Source organism: Gobio gobio, assembly GCF_949357685.1.
Source record: "Gobio gobio genome assembly, chromosome: 9".
Taxonomy (NCBI): domain Eukaryota; kingdom Metazoa; phylum Chordata; class Actinopteri; order Cypriniformes; family Gobionidae; genus Gobio; species Gobio gobio.
Window position 1 is genome coordinate 12,498,237 of NC_137115.1, and position 22,666 is coordinate 12,520,902.

At 37.2% G+C, this 22,666-nt stretch overlaps 1 protein-coding gene across 1 annotated transcript; it reads right to left on the reverse strand.

Annotated features, from left to right (window-relative positions):
• Window positions 1-2,377: 2,377 nt before the first annotated feature.
• Window positions 2,378-17,790, reverse strand: pgr (progesterone receptor). Its single transcript, XM_079825223.1, has 8 exons — window positions 16,948-17,790; window positions 14,944-15,053; window positions 13,207-13,323; window positions 10,282-10,587; window positions 10,010-10,154; window positions 7,063-7,193; window positions 6,395-6,552; window positions 2,378-3,313 (listed from the first exon to the last, which is right to left on the reverse strand). The coding sequence occupies exons 1-8, from the start codon at window positions 17,739-17,741 to the stop codon at window positions 3,158-3,160; spliced, it is 1,917 nt and encodes a 638-aa protein (XP_079681349.1). The 5' UTR covers window positions 17,742-17,790; the 3' UTR covers window positions 2,378-3,157.
• Window positions 17,791-22,666: the final 4,876 nt, after the last annotated feature.

A 22,666-nucleotide genomic window follows, 5' to 3' on the forward strand; every position in this document is an offset into this window, starting at 1 on the left:
AATGTTAATATAAATCATGTCAGAATAAAAGGTTGCATTTTATCAGTGCAACGTCCTGTCACTGGCAGTCCCTTATGAAAATTAACCATGGTTTATTTTTTACTGCAGTAACCATGGTTCAACTATTTGTAGATTTCCATGGTTACCACTACAAATAAACATATTTTAACCATGTGCAAACAAAAATATGATCTAATAAGTTGCAATTAAGGCATATTGAATGTTAAAATACCTTTCAAATATTACTCTTAGTAATTTTAATTATTTAAAAAAATTAATAATATAAAAGTTTAGAAGTATCGTATCGATATCGGTGATACTGGCCTTGAAAGTATCGGTATCGTATCGAAAACAAAATGAGTGGTATTGCCCATCCCTAGTAGATAAAAATGGCTCATTCTAAGGTAATAAAAACATAACGGTTCGGAGAGGCCTTTATACACCACTGAAAACATAGTTATGTATATTATATTGCATTTCTGTCAATAGATCATCAATACTACACACTGCACCTTTAAAAGTGGGGGAGGGGGAAACTTTTTGAATTTGAAGATCAAGGTAAATTGTACTGAATTGTCTTCCAGCAAATATGTGAGTATCTTCTGTTGCTTCCAAAGGGCAGTACTAAATGAAATCATGTTATATTTAAACAAAATGAGAAAAATGTGGACATCCTTATCCTGTTCAAAAGTTTTCACCCCCCGGCTCTTAATGCCTTGTGTTTCTGGAAAGGGTTCAAATATGCAAACGATGCTGGAAACCTGAAGATTTTGCAGGACCTGGAGGATTTTTTTGACATTTGAACATTGAACAGTTTAACTGCTCAGGACAAACAAGGGACTCATGAAACAACCATAACAAAAATAAAACAGCAGTGGATCATCCAGGTAACGACACACAGTATTAAGAAACAAGAGTACATTGTAAACCTGAATAAGTTGGCAAAACTCAAAAAAATAGCACTTGCTTAGAGACAAAAATCATAGCACTTGCTGATTGAGCACATAGCACCCTAACGCGGGGTTAGTTGTAACACGCATGTTTTAACCCTTTCCACACATGCCAGAATGGCGAAACTTAGTGTATTTACTAGTTGCCATATCAGCATTATTCAGAGAAAAATAGCGCCAAAATTAAAAAATGTATTTAACCATAGCAAAAGTAAATTTCTTACTTAAGTTTAGTTTTCATCTCAGTTTTTTGTGTTTATTTAAAAAAAGACAAATCCGATATTATTTTAATCTTATATCTGTTATTTAACAGCTGAGATCGTTCTTTAATGCTGATCTAACCAGCAGAAGACACGAGCCGCGATTTAAATCCCAGTTGCGCAGCTGGGGTGCGTTGTAACACTGCGTTACAATGAGCCCCTATTAGAAATATGCCATTATATTCTATACTTTTATACATTCTTTTGAGAAACCATGAGAAAACGGTGGATAATAACTGAGAGTTAATGTTCAGAAATGATTAATTATTATTGTTTTGAACTATGCTGTATAGCTGTATTTAGCGATGTGTTTGTAGTCAAATATTTTTAATGATTAAAAAATGCCATTATTTTATTTTAAAAAGTTAATAATTGTATTTTGTTGACAAAATATTTTTTTATTTTAAATATCAGATAACATTTTAAGCTGTTATTTGGTCATGATACATTGTGCCCCACCATTTGTTACAATGTACCCCACCTATGGGGCATGTTGTCACATTTCACTCCCATTCTGTCGGGGTAAATCAATAAAAAAGTATACACTGTATTAATGAAACAAAACCACATAATTGTACTAGACGTGTGCAATTAATGTGGGAAAAAATAAATACTCCGAACCCCAATTGGATTTACACAAACTGAAAAAGTCAAAAAGCGTTAGGTTGTGCCCCGCTCTCTATAGAACATTTAACATATATCTGTTCTCAAACTAAGCTCATGATCCATTTGTCACCATGATGGTGACCCCCCAAAAAACCAACATAACAGAAACTCTTCTAAACTAGCAAAACATTGAACACTACTAAATCTCCCACTTAACAATCTTGCACAAAAATAAAACATATAACACTTAATTTTGGCATTTACTCTCCCTTTTGAGTGTCATGGCAAAGTATGCTGGGAAATAGAAATCCCAGCCCAGTTTCAGTTAAATTTAAGTTTTTCAAAATTAAAAGAAACAAGTTTATAAAACTAAAAACAATGGAACAATTCGGATGACTTAAAATGTGTCAGTTTTGCGGACTCAAAAGAAAAATAAAGTTCCAAATACTCATAAAAGTTCATTTTGATTGAACTAATTTCAGTTAATTTGAAAATAATTTTGAGCGTTAGAGTATATAAACTTTTAAACAGGGTTATTTTAATAAATTCAGCTCTTTTTTTGTCTTGTGGACTTGTGTAAAATATCTTATTAAGGACAGTACTAAATAAAAAATAACATGCAAAAGAACATTTTGCCGATTCTGCAAGGGGTGTGTAAACTTTTAAGCATGACTGTATGGTGGTATTTTTACCTGCTGAAAACTCATAGTTTATAAAATGTGTAAAGGAGTCAAAACAGCATCGGGAATTTCTCCGTTGCACACAAACGAAGATCTGATGCTGTGTAATAGGCAACATCTGAGCATTCTGTCTTTTTTAGGGTCATTTCTTGTGACGTTACACCGTTTTTGGTTCGTTTACACTTTGTCCATGTTGTGTTCATATTTCAGTCAAACCGCAACAGAGTTTGTTTGTCTCAGTATGTGGTATGTCTCGGCCCGCTTGTTTTGGTGCGCACCAAGGTTCAAATGGCAGCGTTCACAATTATTCCACCTAACAGAGCAATCGCACCAGAGTACATTTTAATCAAACATGCCAAATGTGAACACAGACTGTCTTAAGTTATCATAAAAATGCTCAAAGATGGTCATGTTTTGTAAAAAATGCAATAGCAGGTTTAATAACATAGCAGATTATGTTTTCTCTTTATCATTGGACTGTGAAATATTTTTTTTCTCCTCCTATTGAAAAATTGTGGATGTTAAACTAACACATCAGATCAGAACTTGTGACTATTAAAAGGGGAGGAATTGTATATGGAAAGATGAACTATATGTGATACACGTACACCAGAAACACGAGGAGTCCCGGACCCAAGCATACTGTCTGGATGGCATGGCTTCACTTGTTGTGGAACAGGAGGGGTCTGACCATGCCCGCAAGCACTTTCGGCAGCTGTGATGCAATGACCTCTGACATCATCTCTGGAAACTCCACCTTCATGGCGTCCGCCTGGATGTATGTGGTCAGACAGTAGAGATTGACCTTCTTTACAATCTACACAAAGATAAAGGCAATGTCACACTTCAAGCTCCCCTATCATGTTTTGCACATTCTGGTATATAACAAGTGGTGGTGTTACTAAAGCTTCATTATTTGTGACCTATTTTATATTGTGTTTTACACATCTATGATGTATTTTACACACTGATATCACACAGTTTAGCACTGTGTGTTCTGAAACAACAGATTAACCCTATAAAGCCTACTGTACAAATGTCTAAGGCCTTGAAATTATCAACATGATTGAAACTGCTCTGAACAATCTTTGATATGCCTTCTGTCATCTGGTTGATAGTTAATTTCTTTAGCCTTTTAGTTTAATTCTAAAAATGTCAGGTCTTGCCTATTTGCTGTGAAATCTTTACTAATTTTTATAAAGTAAACATAAGAATTACTTTTATTGTGTTGGTAATATTTCAAGATGAACCGGACTGAAGAAACTTGGGTTTACTTGATTATCCATACATAATTTCTTTGAAAAATCAGGCTTTATCAGACCTTTAATTGTACATATCTCAATCCTAATTATATACACTCTAAAAAAAATGGTGCTAAATGGCACTAAAAGTGGTTCCTGGCTCGTAATCATAGGGGAACCACTTTTGGTGCTATATTACACCATTTTTTTTTAGAGTGTATGTGGGTCAAAGACGAAACAGGGTTTTTCAAGCATCAAAAAAATAAATGTGTAATACAGCTTTAAATTTAGTTTTTTCCTGTACATTAGAATGTGTCCTGTTTAATTTTATATTTTCTTTAGCAAAAAATAATGACTATCACACATTTTTTACCATGATTTACAGAAGACACCCACTAAAATGTCATTCAGTGTAACAATATTTATGTATCAGAAAATCTTATTAGGCATATTTAAAACAGGAATCATTTGATGGCATGTTAAAAGAATTTTTAAATCTTTATACTTTGCCACTATCCTTCAAACCACTAGGTTTACCTATTTGCCAGCAAGAAGTTTTTGTAAGGAAGTGAAAATCATTTAAAATATAATAAAACATTTTGTATGATCACATTATTTCATATATTTGAATGATTACAGGTTAGAATAAGTATATTGTTTAATTTTTTACATAAATGTATCTGTTACACTGAATGAAAAAAGCATTACCCTAAATGACGAAACTTCTACTTAAGCTTATATTGCAGGCCATAAGCTGGCCATCTATATCAAAAAGTGAGCTTGACCAGTAAAGTTAATCACAATTATTCACAACATCTACTTATTTTTAAAAAATTCTAAATATAAAAGTTTTTTTGGCATTTCACTGAATGACGTGCGGTTTTGTAACTTAGGATACCACACCATGAAAAGGTGGAATTATCAAATATTTAAGAGCAATGAATTCACTTTTCTGCTGCACCACATGGCCTTTTGATGATGTCACAGACTGTCGAATGACTATCTGTTTTTTATATGATTTCAGAATGGCTTCTTGATCCTGTTACACTGAATGATCTCTTACAAACTGGATTTTCGGGACAAAAGTCCCCTGGTTATTTAAATACTTAAAAAAATAAGTAAGACATAGTCCTTTTAATATAACACAGCCAACACATATTTGAAAATGCCAAGAAAACAAATATATTTTTTTACTTGTTATTTTATAAATTTATTTAAAGATGTAATGGCAAAATCAAAGTCCGGACCATTACGCTGAATGACAATTTTTCACTTTGGAACATTATTTCCCCTAAATGTTGACATTTTATTTTGACAAAAGTTATTTGAAATAGTAAAGTAGACAGTTTACTTGCATTTAACATGTTTTTTATGTATATAAAATGACTTTTGTAAACATAATTTGATGCGGACACCAAAATTGTGACGTCTCGTCTTTGACCCATGTATCAAAAAATATGTTTTGCCCCCATAATAAAACTATAGAGCTTTGATCATACAACTAAGCATGTAAATATCAACTTACTATTATTATCTCTTATTGGGAGATACAGAGTGACAAATTATATTTATATGCAATTCATATAAGTAGTCTTCTATTCTGTAATAAAATGTCATTGATTTACATTTGAAGCTATCAGGATTTCATCTTACTTTTTGGCCATATAAATATCAGCAAATATATTATTCAGGCTTCTGAATAAATTTTTGAAAAGTAGTTTGTTCCTCCTTGAGTATGAGCTCCATACTATGTGAGCCATAAAAGATATATAAAATATGATATGCAACAAAAAACACATATGCAAACTTTTTTTTATGATTTTGTCTAAAGGTTCAATAGACATTAGAATAAAACAAATTATAATAATTTCATATGTCAGGCTTTAAAGGACCCTACTTTAACGATCTGAGCGTCAGGTGCACTTAGGGCATGTCCGAATCCACTTTTGCTAGTTTAGTGACGAAAAAAACGGCGCATGGTCCAAAAGTGTTGTCCCTATTCTCTTAATAAGTCATGGGTGTGTTTTGGGCGTAACGTGCAATAAACCAAGTCTCATCTACCATTGCCTTTAAAAGCCAGTTGCGCTTGCACCATGGCGGATTCGCTGTTTACATGGCGGAATATGCGAGAGGAAAGACTGAACGTTTTAAAATTTAAAAATGTTTGTGTGCTGCTGTGCGTCCCTGTGTGTAATATGCAGAGTGTACGCGCGTTGTGCACCCGTTGCGCATATTACTAACACGCCCTTGAAATAACACAAAAAATACTATTGACTTTAGACCAAGGTTTTGTTGGTCAATGGAGCAGTCGTTTTCAGTTGCCTCAAAATAGCAACACGCCAACAATGCGCCTGGACACACCTTGTTTTCAGACCAGCACGGCCATGGGCGAACAGATGGGCACGAATGAATTCGCTATGTAAACAACGTGGTGCTGGATGTGAAAATTATAACCGTGTCAGGCTGAAACGTCGCATTGCGCCGGGTGTATGATAGGGCCCAAAGGGTTAAGTTTCGAAAAATAGGACAAAAGGATTTTGTGAGAAAGCTCAACAGCTACCTTTTCAAATTATATATATATTTTTTTTTTATCTGGAAACTGTCGAGCATTTCCTGAGTATGACCCATGTATATTAAGCCTATAGCTCCTGCTGTACCTCGTGCATGGAGTCCATGACTTTGGTCAGGTGGTAGAATCTCTGTGAGCTGGCCACCACTCCTTTCTCCTTCAGCTGGATGGCTTTGGTCAACTCACAGATGTAGTTCTGTCTCATTTCATCAAACTGAGATTGACTCTTCAGGCCCTCCAGAGGAACTGTCACAAACACATCAATGTTGAAACATTACCGATACACCAAGGGTCGTGTTAGAATTTCCCACAGCATTAGTGTCACGGATATATTAAAGCTCCTGGAAGCTAGTTCACAACGCTTAAAATGTTCCTTCTATAAATCACTAAAATGACGACGGCTCTGTAAACAAGAAATCTCTTCACAGATGACAGCCTGCATTTGTGAATCATGCCAGTTTCACAGTGTTCTATCAATACAATAATTTTGTAGTCAGCACAATTGAAAGGTTTCTTTGGCATTAATGTTGAGCTAATTTATAAAAATGTTAGCTTGGAATTGAAACTTAGTTTGGATTTTCAAGGTCTCACAGTCTGCCAAACACGTATCTCTGTCTATCCACGTGGACTGGCATGAAGCCATTGGTTTAAAATTGTCCAGATTGTTAATATTCCATTCTGGAACACTGATCTGACCTGTAGATGGTCAGACAGTAAGAGTTTTATGGGTTCGAGAGAAAACAGAGGATTTATTACCAGTGTTGAGGAGAATCAAAGCCTTCATGCACAGAAACTCCTCCTTGGTCACTTGCAAGTTGGCAAATTCCTGTGGAACGAACTGCATAGCCAAGCACAAGTCGTAGATCGGAGACCTCCTCAGTTGATCACTAAAATTTAAAGATCTCTTCTGAGTATACATACATGTCTGTCAGTTAATGCATTTGCCTGTTTATGGAATGTATGTAGCTATTAACTATTTCCCCGCCAGTCTTTTGTTTTTGTTTTATTGCCAGCATTTTTGATAATTTTTACAAAATTTTAATGGCCTAAAACAAAAAAGCTTAAAGGATTAGCTCACTTCAAAATGAAAATGTCCTGATATTTTACTCACCCCCATCTCATCCAAGATGTTCGTGTCTTTCTTTATTCAGACGAAAAGAAATTAAGTTTTTTGAGGAGAACATTAAAGGATTTTTCTCCACATCATAGACTTCCATGGCAACCAAAATGTTGAAGGTCTAAATCAATGCAGTTTCAAAGGGCTTCGAAGGGCTTCAGAGGCTCTGCATGATCCCAGACGAGGAATAGGGTCTTATCTAGCGAAACTATATAAAAATATATATATATATATTTATAGCGAAAATATATATTTTTTTACCTAAATTGCTCATCTTGCGCTGCTCTGCGACGTGCCAACGATTGCGTAATCACATCGGAAAGGTCTCGCTAGACGTAGGCAGAAGTACCACCCCTGTGTTTACAAAGTGCACATGTGAAGACTAATACAAACGGCATTTCGGTTTTTGGTAAAGGGCGTTTGTATTAGTCCTCGCTTGTCCGCTTGGTGCGTTACTTCCGCCTACATCTAGCGTGACCTTTCCGACATGATTGCGCAATCCGTGGCGAGCTGCAGACCAACACAAGATGAGCAATTTAGGTTAAAAGTATATACATTTTATTTTATTTTTTAAATGATCGATCGTTTCACTAGATAAGACCCTATTCCTCGCCTGGGATCGCACAGAGCCTCTGAAGCCCTTTGAAACTGCATTGATTTGGACCTTCAACATTTTGGTTGCCATTGAAGTCTATGATGTGGAGAAAAATCCTTTAATGTTCTCCTCAAAAAACTTAATTTCTTTTCGTCTGAGTAAAGAAAGACACGAACATCTTGGATGAGATGGGGGTGAGTAAAATATCAGGAAATTAACATGGAAAAAACACGGAAAGCCGGAAATTTCCATCAATGGCAGGGAAGAGTTGTCTCATAAATAACAGTAATTTCCATCAATGGTGGGGAAAGAGTTAAGATATAAATGTCAGGCACTTTCCACAAACAGGATATGAAGTAGTTCTCTTTTTTTGTCAGTGAAGGGAGGTACATAACCATCTGAAAATGTTATATGTTGTCATGTGTAAAGTTAGGTAATAAAGCCCCTGATATACTCACAGCAAAGTTCTTTATTGTTTTTTGCTTAGAGGCAAAAAGAAGTTTGAAATACCTGAGCAGCAGTATACTGCTAGCAAACATAATACAAACATTATATATGTGCTGAGCGCTATCCTCTTAATTAAAGTCGCCACCTTTATACAATACCGATCATTTCAAAGCAGCTTTAAAGGCCAGTTTTAACGTGCCTCGTCAAAACAAAACAAAAAACGAACCCAAGATGTTTTTTTTTAAATGACGCTTTTACACCTGCCGTTTTGCGCGTCGGTGTGCACATTCACATTGGCGCCCTTTGTTTAGTCACGAGCCGTTAAACGTCTGTGATAAACGTGCACGAAAATCGTTCCGGTGTACGTGAACATGCCTTTACAGTGATTCCAGGAAAATTATGCATTTCTGCTGCTGTTCAGCTGAAGTCAGTTCAGTGTTGATTTAGTTCCGCTGTAAAGATCATCACTTATTAAATTTGTTAATTTCATCAATAAAGCCCCAACTAACCAAGCCAGAGGTGACAGTGGCAACTCAGATAGCAAATGACATCTGGCCCAGTTGTGGCCCACATCTTCCACATTCTTCTGGCCTACATACCGCATCCTGAGTGTGGCTGGGAAAAGCATACATATCCGGGCCTCATCTGGGCCAAATATGGGATAAATGGCCAAGTGCTGGCAGCGGCAAAGGTCACATGGGCCACATCTGGGCCACATTTGGGCCACACACAGCAAGCCACAACTCACACTAAAACCTTGATGTGTTTGGGCAAGATACAGCCCTGATATGACCTTTGCCGCTGCCAGAATTGAGCCATAAGTGCCATAGTTGACCCAGATGGGGCCCGGATATGTATGCTATCTGGGAAGGAATCCAGACTCCATCAGGTGACAGAATGGAGAACAAAACTTTGGGAGAAACCAGGCTCAGTCGAGAGGGCAGTTCTCCCCTGGCCAACGAACGAATACGGTGTGATTATGATTCAGGCGGCATCACAAGTCAGAATTCAGATCGGGATTGGTAGCATTCAAATCCATTCATCCAGTTCCTTTTGCTTGACATAACCCAATAAACCCAAGAAAAACAGTTATGGAAGCATTTTAGCGATGTGCTCTACAAAAGCTCTACACTCCAGTCATGTCACGTTTATTATGAGTATATATATATATAGCACTTTATACAATACATTGCAGATTAGATTTACAGTATTAAACATGTAAATGTCAGTCACTTTCAATTAGAATTACAACCTATATTTCTCTATAAAGCGGCTCTCCAGTGTGTTCATGTTTTTACTCATAGATGTCAGACATCGACGGACTGTACAGAAATGGACCGGAGAAGATTTCCATGTTAAAGAAGGCAGAGCCCCAGAGTCACACCTATCTATTACTCAATCTCCACGGGACCACTATTCAAGCTTTGTCTTGGCATGAGTTTGTTCGAAATTATGTCACTACAGTTCTTTTTTTCAATTTTGCTTAAAGTATATCAGGGCATTTGAAAAAATATATATATTTAATAGTTTTTACTGTTACTTACTGGCTCAAGACAAGATCGGGTGCAAAGTACAGGTAATCAGGGGTGACATTCTGGAATGATCTCCAACCCAGCGAGAACAACATTAAACCCATCCAGGAATACTGGATTAGCGTCATCTGGTCGTTGATGTGCAAATTGCGGAAACCTTTTAAACACAGATGTACAAGATAGAACTCACTGAATCATTGTACGATTATGAAGAGCATGAACGCTTGTCTCTCTTAGCCTAAAATGTTTGACGTAAAGTGTTAGATTGATTGTAATGGTGTTACCTGGAAGAGACTTGGACCATCTGACAATCCAGAGCAGCTGCCTCTCGCAGAGTCTGTTGAGACTGTTGAGGAGAAGGTGGGGATGCTCTGGTTGCGAGCTGTCGTAGCCAGAATAGACCACCTGTGGCTCAATGCTCTCCAGAATGCTGATCATCTGCGGGGACAGATGCAGCTCACGGATGGCTGGCATACAGGGCAGGGAGGACACAGCTTGACCATCAGCCAGCAGGGATAACGGACCCTGGAACATCAGGGATGGATTTAACCCCATGACCTTCAAATTCGCAAACCGCTTCATCTTACGGCCTGAAACATACAAACGCACTTTAATGAGGGTTCATCTTGTCACTCTTATTGAACTTTGATATGCTACTGCACATTAGAATATGAATTACTTGTTGTGATTCTTTAGGGTGGAAGCCTGAGTCTTGCTCAATGATCTTTAAGACAGTCACAATTTCAATTTATTTCTCTTCAAATTAAAGAATAGTTTCCCTAAAGGTATCCTTTACTCTTCCTCATGCATTCCTTTTTTATGCAGAACACAAAAGGAAAAATGTAGCAGGCTTCTGTTTACAAGAAATTCAAGTGAATAGGGAGTGGGGCTCAGCAAACATCAAAGACATTTGAGAAAATTTCTGTCTGTTCCTCACAAAACAATTACGCATAGTGCAAATATTCTGCCTTGTTTGCAGAGGCTATTTACACTAACTCCCCTTACAAAAATAACTATATACGTAAGATTTATTTTAAGTATACTTAAAGCTGCAGTCCGTAACTTTTTGCGCTCTAGGGGTTAATAAACAGAACTGCATGCGTCTTGCGGAAGAACATTGCAGCCGGAGCTACTTCTCTCTGTTTATGTCTATGGCGAGTCACGCAAGGACTGTGCTCCTCCGCAGCGGTTCCTACCAGACCGGTCTGAAATAGTCCCAATATAAACACTTATTATAAGTGTACCATAACGATTTAGGGTAAGACAAAAACACGGTTTGGAAAAAGGATTCATGTTGTACATTCTCATTATATATTTTTTGTAAATCTTGAACACAAAAAAAGTTACAGACTGCAGCTTTAAGTGTAGTTCAAGTATATTTTAAGTATACTTAATGCAGTAAGTATCCTAATATCAATCTACTAGTAGTATACTTGTAAGTGTACTGTTTAAATATTACTTGCGACTAAATGTGGTGTACAAAAGTATACTTTTAAGTATACTTTAAGTATAACAGTAGTAAACTACGTTTTTCGATTGTACTGCAAATATACTAGTGAACTTATAGGTATACTGTTTACTTCTCAAATACTTTTAGCACAGTTTATGTTTAGTTTATGAAAGTGCACTTTATATTCTCAGTAAACTACTAGTTTAGTAGTTTTATACTGCAAGTATACTTGTAAGTTTTGTTTAAGTGAACATAACATCCTACTTATAGTTTACTACTTATATAATTTGCACCGTAGGTATACTACTATGTTTCTATTTATGTATAATTTTTTTAATACTTGAAATATACCTTTAACTGTACTTTAAGTCTTTCCATTTTAAAAACATTTTATTCAAGCTTCATGCATCCTTTTTTATTAACATCTAAATGTGGGTAAGTGTCATTAAAAAAAAACAACATTTTAAACAAAAAGATGAGAAAATTTAATTTTTGTTGAAGACTATGTCTGGATCGGATTCAGAATGATGATCAAAACATAGATGGAGTAGATCGAGTCCATCAACACTCCCAAAGCTTCAAAGTCATTAACTCTTCTATAAGTTTTTAACTTATATGCTGTTTAATGTTTGATGATTGCATTATTTTACGTTATTATTCTTCTATCACTGTTTCTGCTTCTTCTTCATTACATTTACATTTACATTTAGTCATTTAGCAGACGCTTTTATCCAAAGCGACTTACAAATGGGGGCAATAGAAGCAGCTAGAGCAGTCGAAGGGCAACAATATCAGCAATACTCCCCTTACAAAAATAACTATATACGTAAGATTTATTTTAAGTATACTTAAAGCTGCAGTCCGTAACTTTTTGCGCTCTAGGGGTTAATAAACAGAACTGCATGCGTCTTGCGGAAGAACATTGCAGCCGGACATCTTCACCCCTCTATTTTCTGATTGAGCAGACAGAATTACTCAACTATTGTAATAACAACTATTTACACATAGCACAAAGAAAATACTTTTGTTGCTATTTACACTTAGTGTAATTAGCTTATATCGCTATTTGTAAATAGCCGCTGCCAAAAAAATATTATATGACTTCAGAAGACATCTAAAATGCAGAGTCATATAAATAACTTTTATGATTCTTTAATGGCATGTTTTGATTTTGAAGTCCCCATTGACTTTCACTGTACATACAGTAAATAAGCAGCTTGGACATTGTGCTAAACATCTCCATTTGTGTTTCACTGAAGAAAGAAAGTAATTTGTGTTGAGAACAGCACGAGGGTGAATAAATTACTCCATAACTTTCATTTTTTTGGTGAACTACGGTAACCTTTTAACAATAAAGTCCCATTGTTAATATTTGTTAATGCATTTACTAAAATTGATACATTATTTATTACTAATGTTACATTATGTTACATTTAACTGTTCATTGTTAGTTCATGTTAGCTCAGGTCCATTACCTAATATTAATAGACACAACCTCTGATTTTAGTAATGCTTAGTTCACATTACATTAACTAAGATTAATCAATTATTTAGAAATATTTACATTGTTAATTCATGTTAAGTAATGTAATTAACTAATTGCCTTATTGCAGTGTTACTAATTATACTTAAGATTGGCCAAATATTCAACATTGTAACTGTCCATTGATGTCCATTAAGTCCAAGAAGCTTAAGAAATGATATATATATATTTAATATATAAACACAAAGCCTAATATACTCATATAAAAAGTTATACCTCCAAGCATCATCCCTGCCTGAGAGCACTTTCTAAGACGACATGCGGGACAATTTTTTCTCCTGATTTTATCAACAATGCAGTCATTTCGTCCCGCACACAGGTAGTTATGGTGACCTAGACAAGAGGGAAAAAATTATTCAACTTATGACTGTGTGAATTTTCGTTTTTTTTAAGGCAGATGATTTGGAGAGCACAGCAAGAGAGAAAAAAGAAAAAGGCACAGAGCGAATTGATTTGAAGCAAGGCTGACAGGGCATAGTGACACGGCCATGGTCAGACATAGTGGCTCTTACATATCTGTCCTCAGTGATAAGAATAACAAGAAAGAACACTGTGAACATTGGTCCAAATGATAATTACCATCTTTTGGGACACTACACCATGACTTTACAAAATACTGAAAATATTACAAAAAACTGTTTTGGGGTTTGTAGTACACATCTGGTTACTTCCAGGCCATCTACTATGCTAGTGTATGCCTTAGATGTGAATAAGATTTCAACAAGAACATGTTGATCCTGGGAAAACATTCCAATCAACCAATCAGATTTATGTCAAGTTTAGGCTTACAACCAGAGTTAAGTGCTTCTACATCTGTTATCATTTTATGGATAATTTATGGTTAGGCTCAGGTTAAGGATTAGGGATTTGTTTAGTACAAACTTTTCGGACAGAAATGTTTTTCCAGGATCAAAAAAATATGTTTTACTAGGCAAGATAATGTTGATCATGCCTTAAAGTTGCCAAAACTAACATTTAGAACATGTGAACATTTAAAAAAAAAAAAAATCAGTCTATCTAAAATACAGGTTTTTATTCAATCAAAAATGTTTTTCAAGAATGAGATTGTCCTGATACCATCTGCTGTCAACTAGCAAGTAGCAAATCGTGCTCATGGCTGTATCATAACTAAAGCCTATTGGCTGGCCCTTATGTTCTGCACAAACTTCCCAATATTATCTGCCTGCAATATCAGAGGCTGCACTTTTAGGACCGCCGCAGGACATCATATCTAGGACCCTGTCTAGCAACTCTCCGTTGGCTTGTGAGCTGCAAAAACCAAACTCTAGTCAGGTCAATCACATCGTGTATAGAGTCAGTGGGCGGGCTTAACATAATGACGGCAGAGTTGCAGCGGTTCGACGTGCTACTTGAAAACAAAGAAGCTGGCGAACAGCGGCCTTTCGAATCGCCTTCGGCCGCCACTCTGGAAGACTTGAAGTTAAGCTTTTCTTTGAGAAAAGAACAAAAAAACGGCACTGAAGTCATCCTTAAAAAAGGAAGATGTGTTCTGAGTTTGGCCGACCAGATAAGGCAAAAGTTTAATCTATCAACTAGCTCCGCTTGACCTTCTTCGTTGCTCTGGTTGGTTGTAGCGCTATCCTATTGCGTGCAGAGGGAATTTGAAAGACAACCGTTTATCCCGCCCCTCGGATTGAGCCCTGCCAATGGTGTGTTCCCAGACCCAACATCTTGATGTGGGTCTGGCTTGTCAGGCTAGATTAGGACAATATATCAGTTAAACTTAATCAATTAAACAACTAAATAATTGCTAGGGTGCTAGAACTGCGGTCTTGAAAATGCAGCCTCCGAGTTTGCAGGCAGATGCTTCTCCAACTTCCTGTTTACAAAATACATCAACACAGAGAGAAACTCCAGTCTGCAGAGTTCATGGGGCCGTCAACATACTCTAAGGCAAAATGATTACAGTAGTTTTAGCACAATGTTGCTCACCCTCAACAGCTCTCTTGAAAAACACCTTGCAGCTTCCACAGGTAAGAACTCCATAGTGACAACCCGAAGCCTCGTCTCCACATATAACACACAGTCTTTGAGATGGAACCCTGAACATAAGCAAAACACAATGTTCTCTGGATGGTATAACCAAAACACATCCTAAAGGAGTACTTGAGCTAGATGGTGTAAAATAATTCCAAATGCAATCGCAAATATCTGTAGATTTGTTTGATATTTTGTCTAAAGGCCAATTCACACGCACAGACAAATGCCAACAAACAAGTTGAACAATTTTATGAAAAATAACTGTCATGTTCACACTGCCCCAACAGACGCAGACAAACGCTAATTGAACATGTTCACTCAGCTGAAAACAAACCCGGACCAACGGCAACAGACGCCAACTGGGCTAACACTGATCCAACAAAATTGGTGTTTGTCTTTGCGGTGTGAATTGGCCTTAATACGATCTCTTTTCCACAATCACATGTCCACATACTAAGAAAGGCCACTGTACAGTGTGTTCTGACCTGTGACCTTCGGATTAATGATCTCTTATGGTTCGCTCATTCTGTGCTAAACTAGATGTGCTCAATATTGCTCCTGGAAACAATTTGGTTCTGGCTCACACCAAGTGGATCCCAAAACATTGATGTGCTGGTTCTGATGTGAGCAGAATTAAAAGGGCTAGTTCACCCAAAAATGAAAATGATCATACAATTTACTCACCCTCAAGCCATCCTAGGTGTATACGACTTTCTTCTGTTGGCCAAACATAATAAGAGTTATATTACAAAATATCCTGGCTCTTCCAAGCTTTATAATGGGAGTGAATGGTAGCTTAGATTCTGAAGCTCAAAAAAGCACATCCATCCATCATAAAAGAAATCCATACGGCTCCAGGGGGTTAATAAAGGCCTTCTGAAGAGAAGTGGTGCATTTTTGTATGAAAATTTCCATATTTATAACTATAAAAACTATAATCACTGGCGTACGGTAACGGCCAAACGCGATTTAATTTCCAGCGGAAGGGTGACCTCTGACCCGACGCATGAGGTATTGACGAATGTGGAAATGCAAAGGATAGAGCAAAACAAAACACCCATCAGAAATTAGAATTCTGAAACAAGATTTTTTTTAAAGAAAAATGTTGGAGAATTTCGAAATAAGGGAAGATGAGGTGGAGTTTGTTTCCCAGCCCACCACGAGAGGCGTGTACTCTCACCTAAGCATACGCTACCCCTACATCATACGTCATGCGTCGGGTCAGAGGTCACTTTTCCATCGGAACTCGACTCGCATGTAGCCATTACTGGAAGTCACTGATTATAAATAATTTTCTTACAATCTCTTCACTTCAGAAGGCCTTTATTAACCTCCTGGAGCTGTATGGATTACTTTTATGATGAATGGACGTGCTTATTTGGTCTTCAAAATTTCGGGTAGCTACTATTCACTCCCATAATAAAGCTTGGAAGAGCCAGGATATTTAATAATATAACTCTGATTGTGTTAACTCCAAATTTTGGGGTTTTGGGTGAACTAACCCTTTAAGCACCCTTGATTTAGATGCCTAATTAAAGAATAACTAAAACCATATTTTTTAATTGGTTCCCATTCAATTCATAAGAGGGATTCAAAGTGAATTGGCCATACTCCACATGGTGTCAATAAAATGCATTTAAAAAAATGGACTTCTTAAATCTTTTGCCTCCATCTTGTAAACCTGCAACATGAGTTCAACTCCATTTTGAAGACTTTGGGGACATTCTGGGACATGTTGTTCCATAAATATAATGAAATATACATAAATACACATTTCTATAGGTGACAATGGCAAAAATGTATTATTATTAGTATAACTTTTGTATAACTTTTTGTCATCAAATATGAATTTTAATGATAACATTAAAACTATACACAGTATTTCAATTCTGCGTTATGTTGCTTAAATTTAATTCTGAATAGCGCACAACATAGCCTACATGGCGCCGTTCTTACCCCGGGAAAGCCGTGTAGAGTGTACGTGAGCGCGGGATGAAGCCATCTGGTGAAGAGTATCCAGCGTGCTCTTCATTCACACTAGTGGACTGATACCAGAACGGAGAGTCCGCGGTGGACACCCATTTAGAAATGTCCGGTTTGGACATCATGGGAACTGCGCTCGTTCCATCGAAATTCACCATACCCCTGCCTAGAGAAGGTGATACTCTTCTCGGAGGAGGCAAAACCAATGTAGATTGATTCATGTCCAACTGAAAGTTAGAGGAACTGTCCACAACTACCTGTTGGGCAGCTTGAGATGAGAGCAAAGCTGAAGCCTCTTCGATAAACCCACACTGCTGTTTCCTCTCGTTAGGGTCGTAGCAGCTTTCCAAGCCGCTGATGTTTAAGCCGCCGTCGAAATCAGTGTTTGGTGGTTCCATAATGAGACACTGTTCTTTCTCATCTTTAATAAACGCACTCTCCGGAATATCTGTCTCATTGGGCAGAAGCGCTTTTGTGTTCCACTCTCCGGTTTCGACTTTCAGAAATTCATCCATGTGATCAGTATACGTTTTGGTACCGAGAGGTAAGTCAAGCAGAGATAGCTGGTCCAGAGCGTCGCTGCTTGATCCAGGCGCGCTGCTGCGTAAAGAACCCGCGTGTCCAAAATTACGCACGGAGATCCTGCCGTGCCCAAAACTCCCGTCCATATATTTCTCCATTAAACTACTTACTCCCGTCCTCATCTCTGTTGAATCAGCGTGAGAAGTGTTCACATTGTCCATTCTACTGTTAGTTTTGGTTTCCATAATCACAAATCTGGCGAGATACGTCCTCTCTGTTTGGTTGGAAGTTGTGATCTGTGGCGTATAACCGTCTCTTTGTATTCCTCCTTGTGGTGAGAGGCTGTACAAAAGTGTCCCAGCGACTTATTCCTAAATATATATAAAAACAATGTAAGATATATGCTTTGTTAATTATAATGTTTATATATATAATATTAAATATATGCTATCCTTGATATAGAAATCATACTAGCTATATAGCTATAATTAAACATTGTTTAAGTGCCCTTGAACTGCTGCCTCTTATTTATTATTTATAAGAGTTTTTGGGTAAAGACGATCTATATTAAATCGAATAAGAAATACGTTTCTTACCTTACAAGTCAGTGACATACAATTAAATATAGTCTCATGTAAAAGTTTGGTATCAATCATGGCAGTGACCCGGTAGTCATGAGTGACGTAATGAAATAAATTGCTGAAATATTATCCAACATGCTCCAGATGCAAGCTCTACAGAATGTGTTCAGCACGAACGGGAAGAAAGATGTCCTTCTAATTTATCTACGCAGAAGTTACACATGGAGTGGGTTTGTTTCCAGACTGAATATGCAAACTATCTGTCTGCTTCATAATTTATCAGAAACTGTGATGGCTGAGCTTCATAAGGAGAAGAAAACTGACTAGGAATATAGGCTGATTTTATTTTGTAAATCATCTTTGTTTGAGGTCACTCATTAATGTGATGTGAACATCCTGTCCTTGTGTGCTTGGCTCCAGAAGGCCGGTTAAGAGCTCTCTTTGAAGCTCTTTTCCTCACAGCCATGCATTATTTACTCTTTTTCACACCAAATGATTTTCCACTAAAGCATTATTTAGTCCAGGTGTCTAATGCGGAGAGGAATAAAAACAATGTTCTGAGACATCCTGGTTTTCGATTTACTTAAATGAACCAATAATTGACAAGTGCCAAACACATCAAATCCTTCAAATCCTTAACCTTAAAGTCAGCATGAAATCAAAATGGACTATTCCTACTTTTTATGGAATATTGCAGTATTTGTTATAAATGATTTATCCATGAACATCATTATTATTATCATTATTTAATTAATGCACCCTCAAAATCTTTAATCAAAATAACTTTCCCTCCCTCTTGCAGCGAGATCTCTTCTCTTATGATGCGAGGGCGGGGCAAATTGTCACTCACATGAGATTGACCAATAGCAAACCCAAATGATCCAATCAGATCCTGATGAACAAAATCAAGTCCCACCCTAGATTTTGTCTCGTTTCACTCGGATGCATGTCACTGAAAAGAAAAGACTATCGCAACCTCCATTGGTAACACTTTACAATAAGGTCTCATTTGTTAACATTAGTTAATGTATTAAAGGGATAGTTCACCCAAAAATTAAAATTAGCCCATAATTTACTCACCCTCAAGTCATCCTAGGTGTATATGACAGAGGAGGTGTATATGACAGACGGAGTTATATTACAAAAGTCCAGGCTAATCCAAGCATTAGAATTGGATTTGTAGTTGCTCTGTTTTTGAAGTCCATAAAAAGCGCATCTGTCCGTCAAATAACATGCTCCACGCGGCTCCAGGGTGTTAATAAAGGCCTTCTGAAGTGAATCGACGCGTTTGTGTAAGAAAAATATCCATATTTAAAACTTGATCAAGTAAACTTTCGGCTGAACGCCTTCCGTGGAAAAGTGTAGAATGTTGAAAGTGAAACTCAAGATGCGTACGTGACGTCATGACAAGCGTACCTGCGTTAGTCTTTTGATCGGCAGGGGAATTCTTTCAACAATTTGTCCATATATTGAACAGGGAAGGTGGTCGGCCGAAAGTTTACTTTATAAAGTTTTAAATATGGATATTTTTCTTACACAAACGCATCGATTCGCTTCAGAAGGCCTTTATTAACACCCTGGAGCCGCGTGGAGCAAGTTATTTGACGGACAGATGCACTTTTTATGGACTTCAAAAACCGAGCAACTATGAATCCAATTCTAATGGTTGGATTAGCCTGGACTTTTGTAATATAACTCAGATTTTATTCGTCTGAAAGAAGAATGTCATATGCACCTAGTATGACTTGAGGGTGAGTAAATGATGGGTTAATTTTCATTTTTGGGTGAATTATCCCTTTAACTAACATGAACTAACCATGAGCAATAGGCCTACATTTGTTACTGTATTTGTTAACCTTTGCTAAGGTTAGTTAATAAAAAATCTAGCTGTTCATTGTTTGTTCATGTTCGTTCACAGTACATTAACTAGTGTTAACAAATACAACGGACCCACTTTATATTAGGTGGCCTTAACTACTATGTACTAACATTTTAATTAATCATTTGATACAATGCACTTATGGTGTACATACATGTTTTTACATTGTACTTAAAATACCTGCATGTAATTAATTTCTGTAGTTACATTTGTAATAACACAGTTGACACTTCCCTTGCACCTAACCCTACCCTTAAACTTACCCATACCACCACACCGGTCCCTAACCCTACCCGTATCCCACCTCAATATCAGCAAAGGTGATTTGCAATACAATTTGAACACAGTAAGTACATTGTACTTATTTTTAGTTGTAAGTACACAGTAGTTAAGTCCACCTAATATAAAGTGGGGCCAATACAACTTTTAATTTAAATAATGTATTGTTGAAATTGGCATTAACCCTTAAACGCATACCTCGGGTCTTTAGTGACCCGGGACGTCATTCACACTACCCTCCGCCTCATTCATTTTTTTTAAGTTATCAACCTAAAGACATCTTCTCCTATTCCTCAATCAATTCTTTATAAACAATATAACTTATAGAAATAAATACAAAAAATGATAAAAGAATGCCTGTGTTACGTATTGCTGGTGTTAGTTGTTGCAAGCACTGAGCGACAACGATAGAAGATCCAAATCGTCGCTGTCCGATGAAAACCACGTATGTCCATTTTGCCGATTTTTAGACGGATTGAATGTCCAGGTTCATTTCCGTATACAGTATGCTTCACATATCTAAATGGCCAATGAAAAGTTGTGAAATCATGTCATCTGATTTTCACGTATATCCATTTGGTGTCAAAGCTGTCAATCACGCCGCGTATCTCCCGCCCTGTGGAAGCATCTCGCCGGTCTCGTGAAACATAGCCTGTTGAGACAATGACTTTCCTTCATCGAGGTAAACGTTTCCCCCCTGACGCCAGACGTACGTCTAGGAGTGACAAAATTACGGTAGGACTGTACAAACAAAGTATCTGTCTAGCATTACCATGTCAGTGTATTGATTCATTGTCCCTTCATAGTTTGCAAGAGACATTTAATAAATTTATAATTAATATTAAATAAACTAAGCGTATTTAATAAACTAAGACGTAGGCTATTTAATAAACTGAGCGTATTCCTCTGTCAATATGAAACATGACTTGGCCATTCTAATTAATGATCGGAAGAACGCGTATCGACCACTGTTACTGTAAAATATGCACGTATGTCCATTTAAACTCAATTTTGGTCAAATGTGGATTATATCATTACACTGGCAAGAATATGGTTACATGTAAAGATGCCGTACCAAGTATGACAACGCTACATTCAACTGCTTTTGAAATACGGTGTTTTTTTCACTTCCTGAAAAGTAACCGTTTTGGACATACGTGAGTTTCATCGGGCAGCGACAAAATGCAGTTTATTGGTGGCACAAATCCAAAGTCGTAGTTCATTAAACAGGCAAAAGGTCAGAGCACAGTAAATCAGTCCAATCAAACAAACAAATCCAGAGGGTGAGACAGAAACAAGAAAACCATGACATGGGCAGATATTAAAATAAATCAGGAACATGCAAACAGGGGAAACAATCAGTAATGCTGTACAGACAAGACTGTGCAGTGAATGACAGGAACAGGCTAGATATCCACCTTTTTCGGGGTGGGGGGGCTACTGTAAAAAAGAACGTGGGTACAACTTCCGGCGAGGCGGTGGAAGTAGTATAGGCTACCAATGCTATTTTGTTAGAGAAGAGGCAAAGTGTTTTCCGGATCATTGGCAAGTTTTCAAAATTATAATAAAAAATAAAAAAATTGTATCAGATGGTGCCACAAGGGTAAAGTGAAGGTTACTGTAAAGCAACATTTGCAACATGAATGATACACACTAAACTAAACTAATTTCAGTTTAGTACATTTATTAGTTCATTAATAATATCACAATACAATAAACAATACAATTTCCGTGTCCTTAATTGTCCTTACTTTACTGACCTTCCACAAAAGTCCTGCTGCATGACTACAACAGCGTCCTGGCCCTAATACATGAACAACCCGCTGTCTGTACTTCACCTGCCACTGATGCTAGCACCAATGCCTTGTGATGGGATACGTGTAGGTTCAGGCTTGGCTTGTTTCTTCCATCACAGGCTACTGAATCTAGAAAATAGCTAAAATGCTACCGTACGTGATACGAGGCCACTTCACTTCCCGTCATCCACCCAACCAACTACCGCGGAGGGTAAAGGTAGGCTAGGCTAGGTCACTCTTTTGAAAGTTTGTTGAGGTTGTGTTCCCACATCGTTAGCAAAATTTGGATCGCTTAAATGACTGTCAACTGTTGAATTTCAATAAGCTATGTTTCCATCCATCTATTTTTATGCGCATTTTGGGATATCGCATCAAAAAATGCTGAATGGAAACGCCAAGATGCACATGAATTCTATAAATGCGCATAAAAAACGTATGCGCTCATTTGAGTCGGATACATTTTCTATCCGATACTAAAACGTGCGCATAAACTACAATAGTCCTGCTTGTTTACCTCGAACCGGAAAACGCTCCCACTTTTGATGCAAGGCTTCATGGGGCGTAGGAAACTTGTGAATAGGCAGAGGTAATGAGGTAAATGAGACACAGGTGTAAACAATGAGTGATGATAAGTC

What these genes read in the sequence shown, in the direction of transcription:
- pgr (XM_079825223.1), bottom strand. Translation starts at nt 17,741, where the DNA reads ATGGAAACCAAAACTAACAGTAGAATGGACAATGTGAACACTTCTCAC. An exon ending in TTTCAAGAGAGCTGTTGAGG is followed by an intron (nt 13,324 to 14,943) that starts GTGAGCAACATT and finishes CCTCTTGTCTAG; the next exon opens with GTCACCATAACTACCTGTGT. An exon ending in GGCAGGGATGATGCTTGGAG is followed by an intron (nt 10,588 to 13,206) that starts GTATAACTTTTT and finishes TGTATGTTTCAG; the next exon opens with GCCGTAAGATGAAGCGGTTT.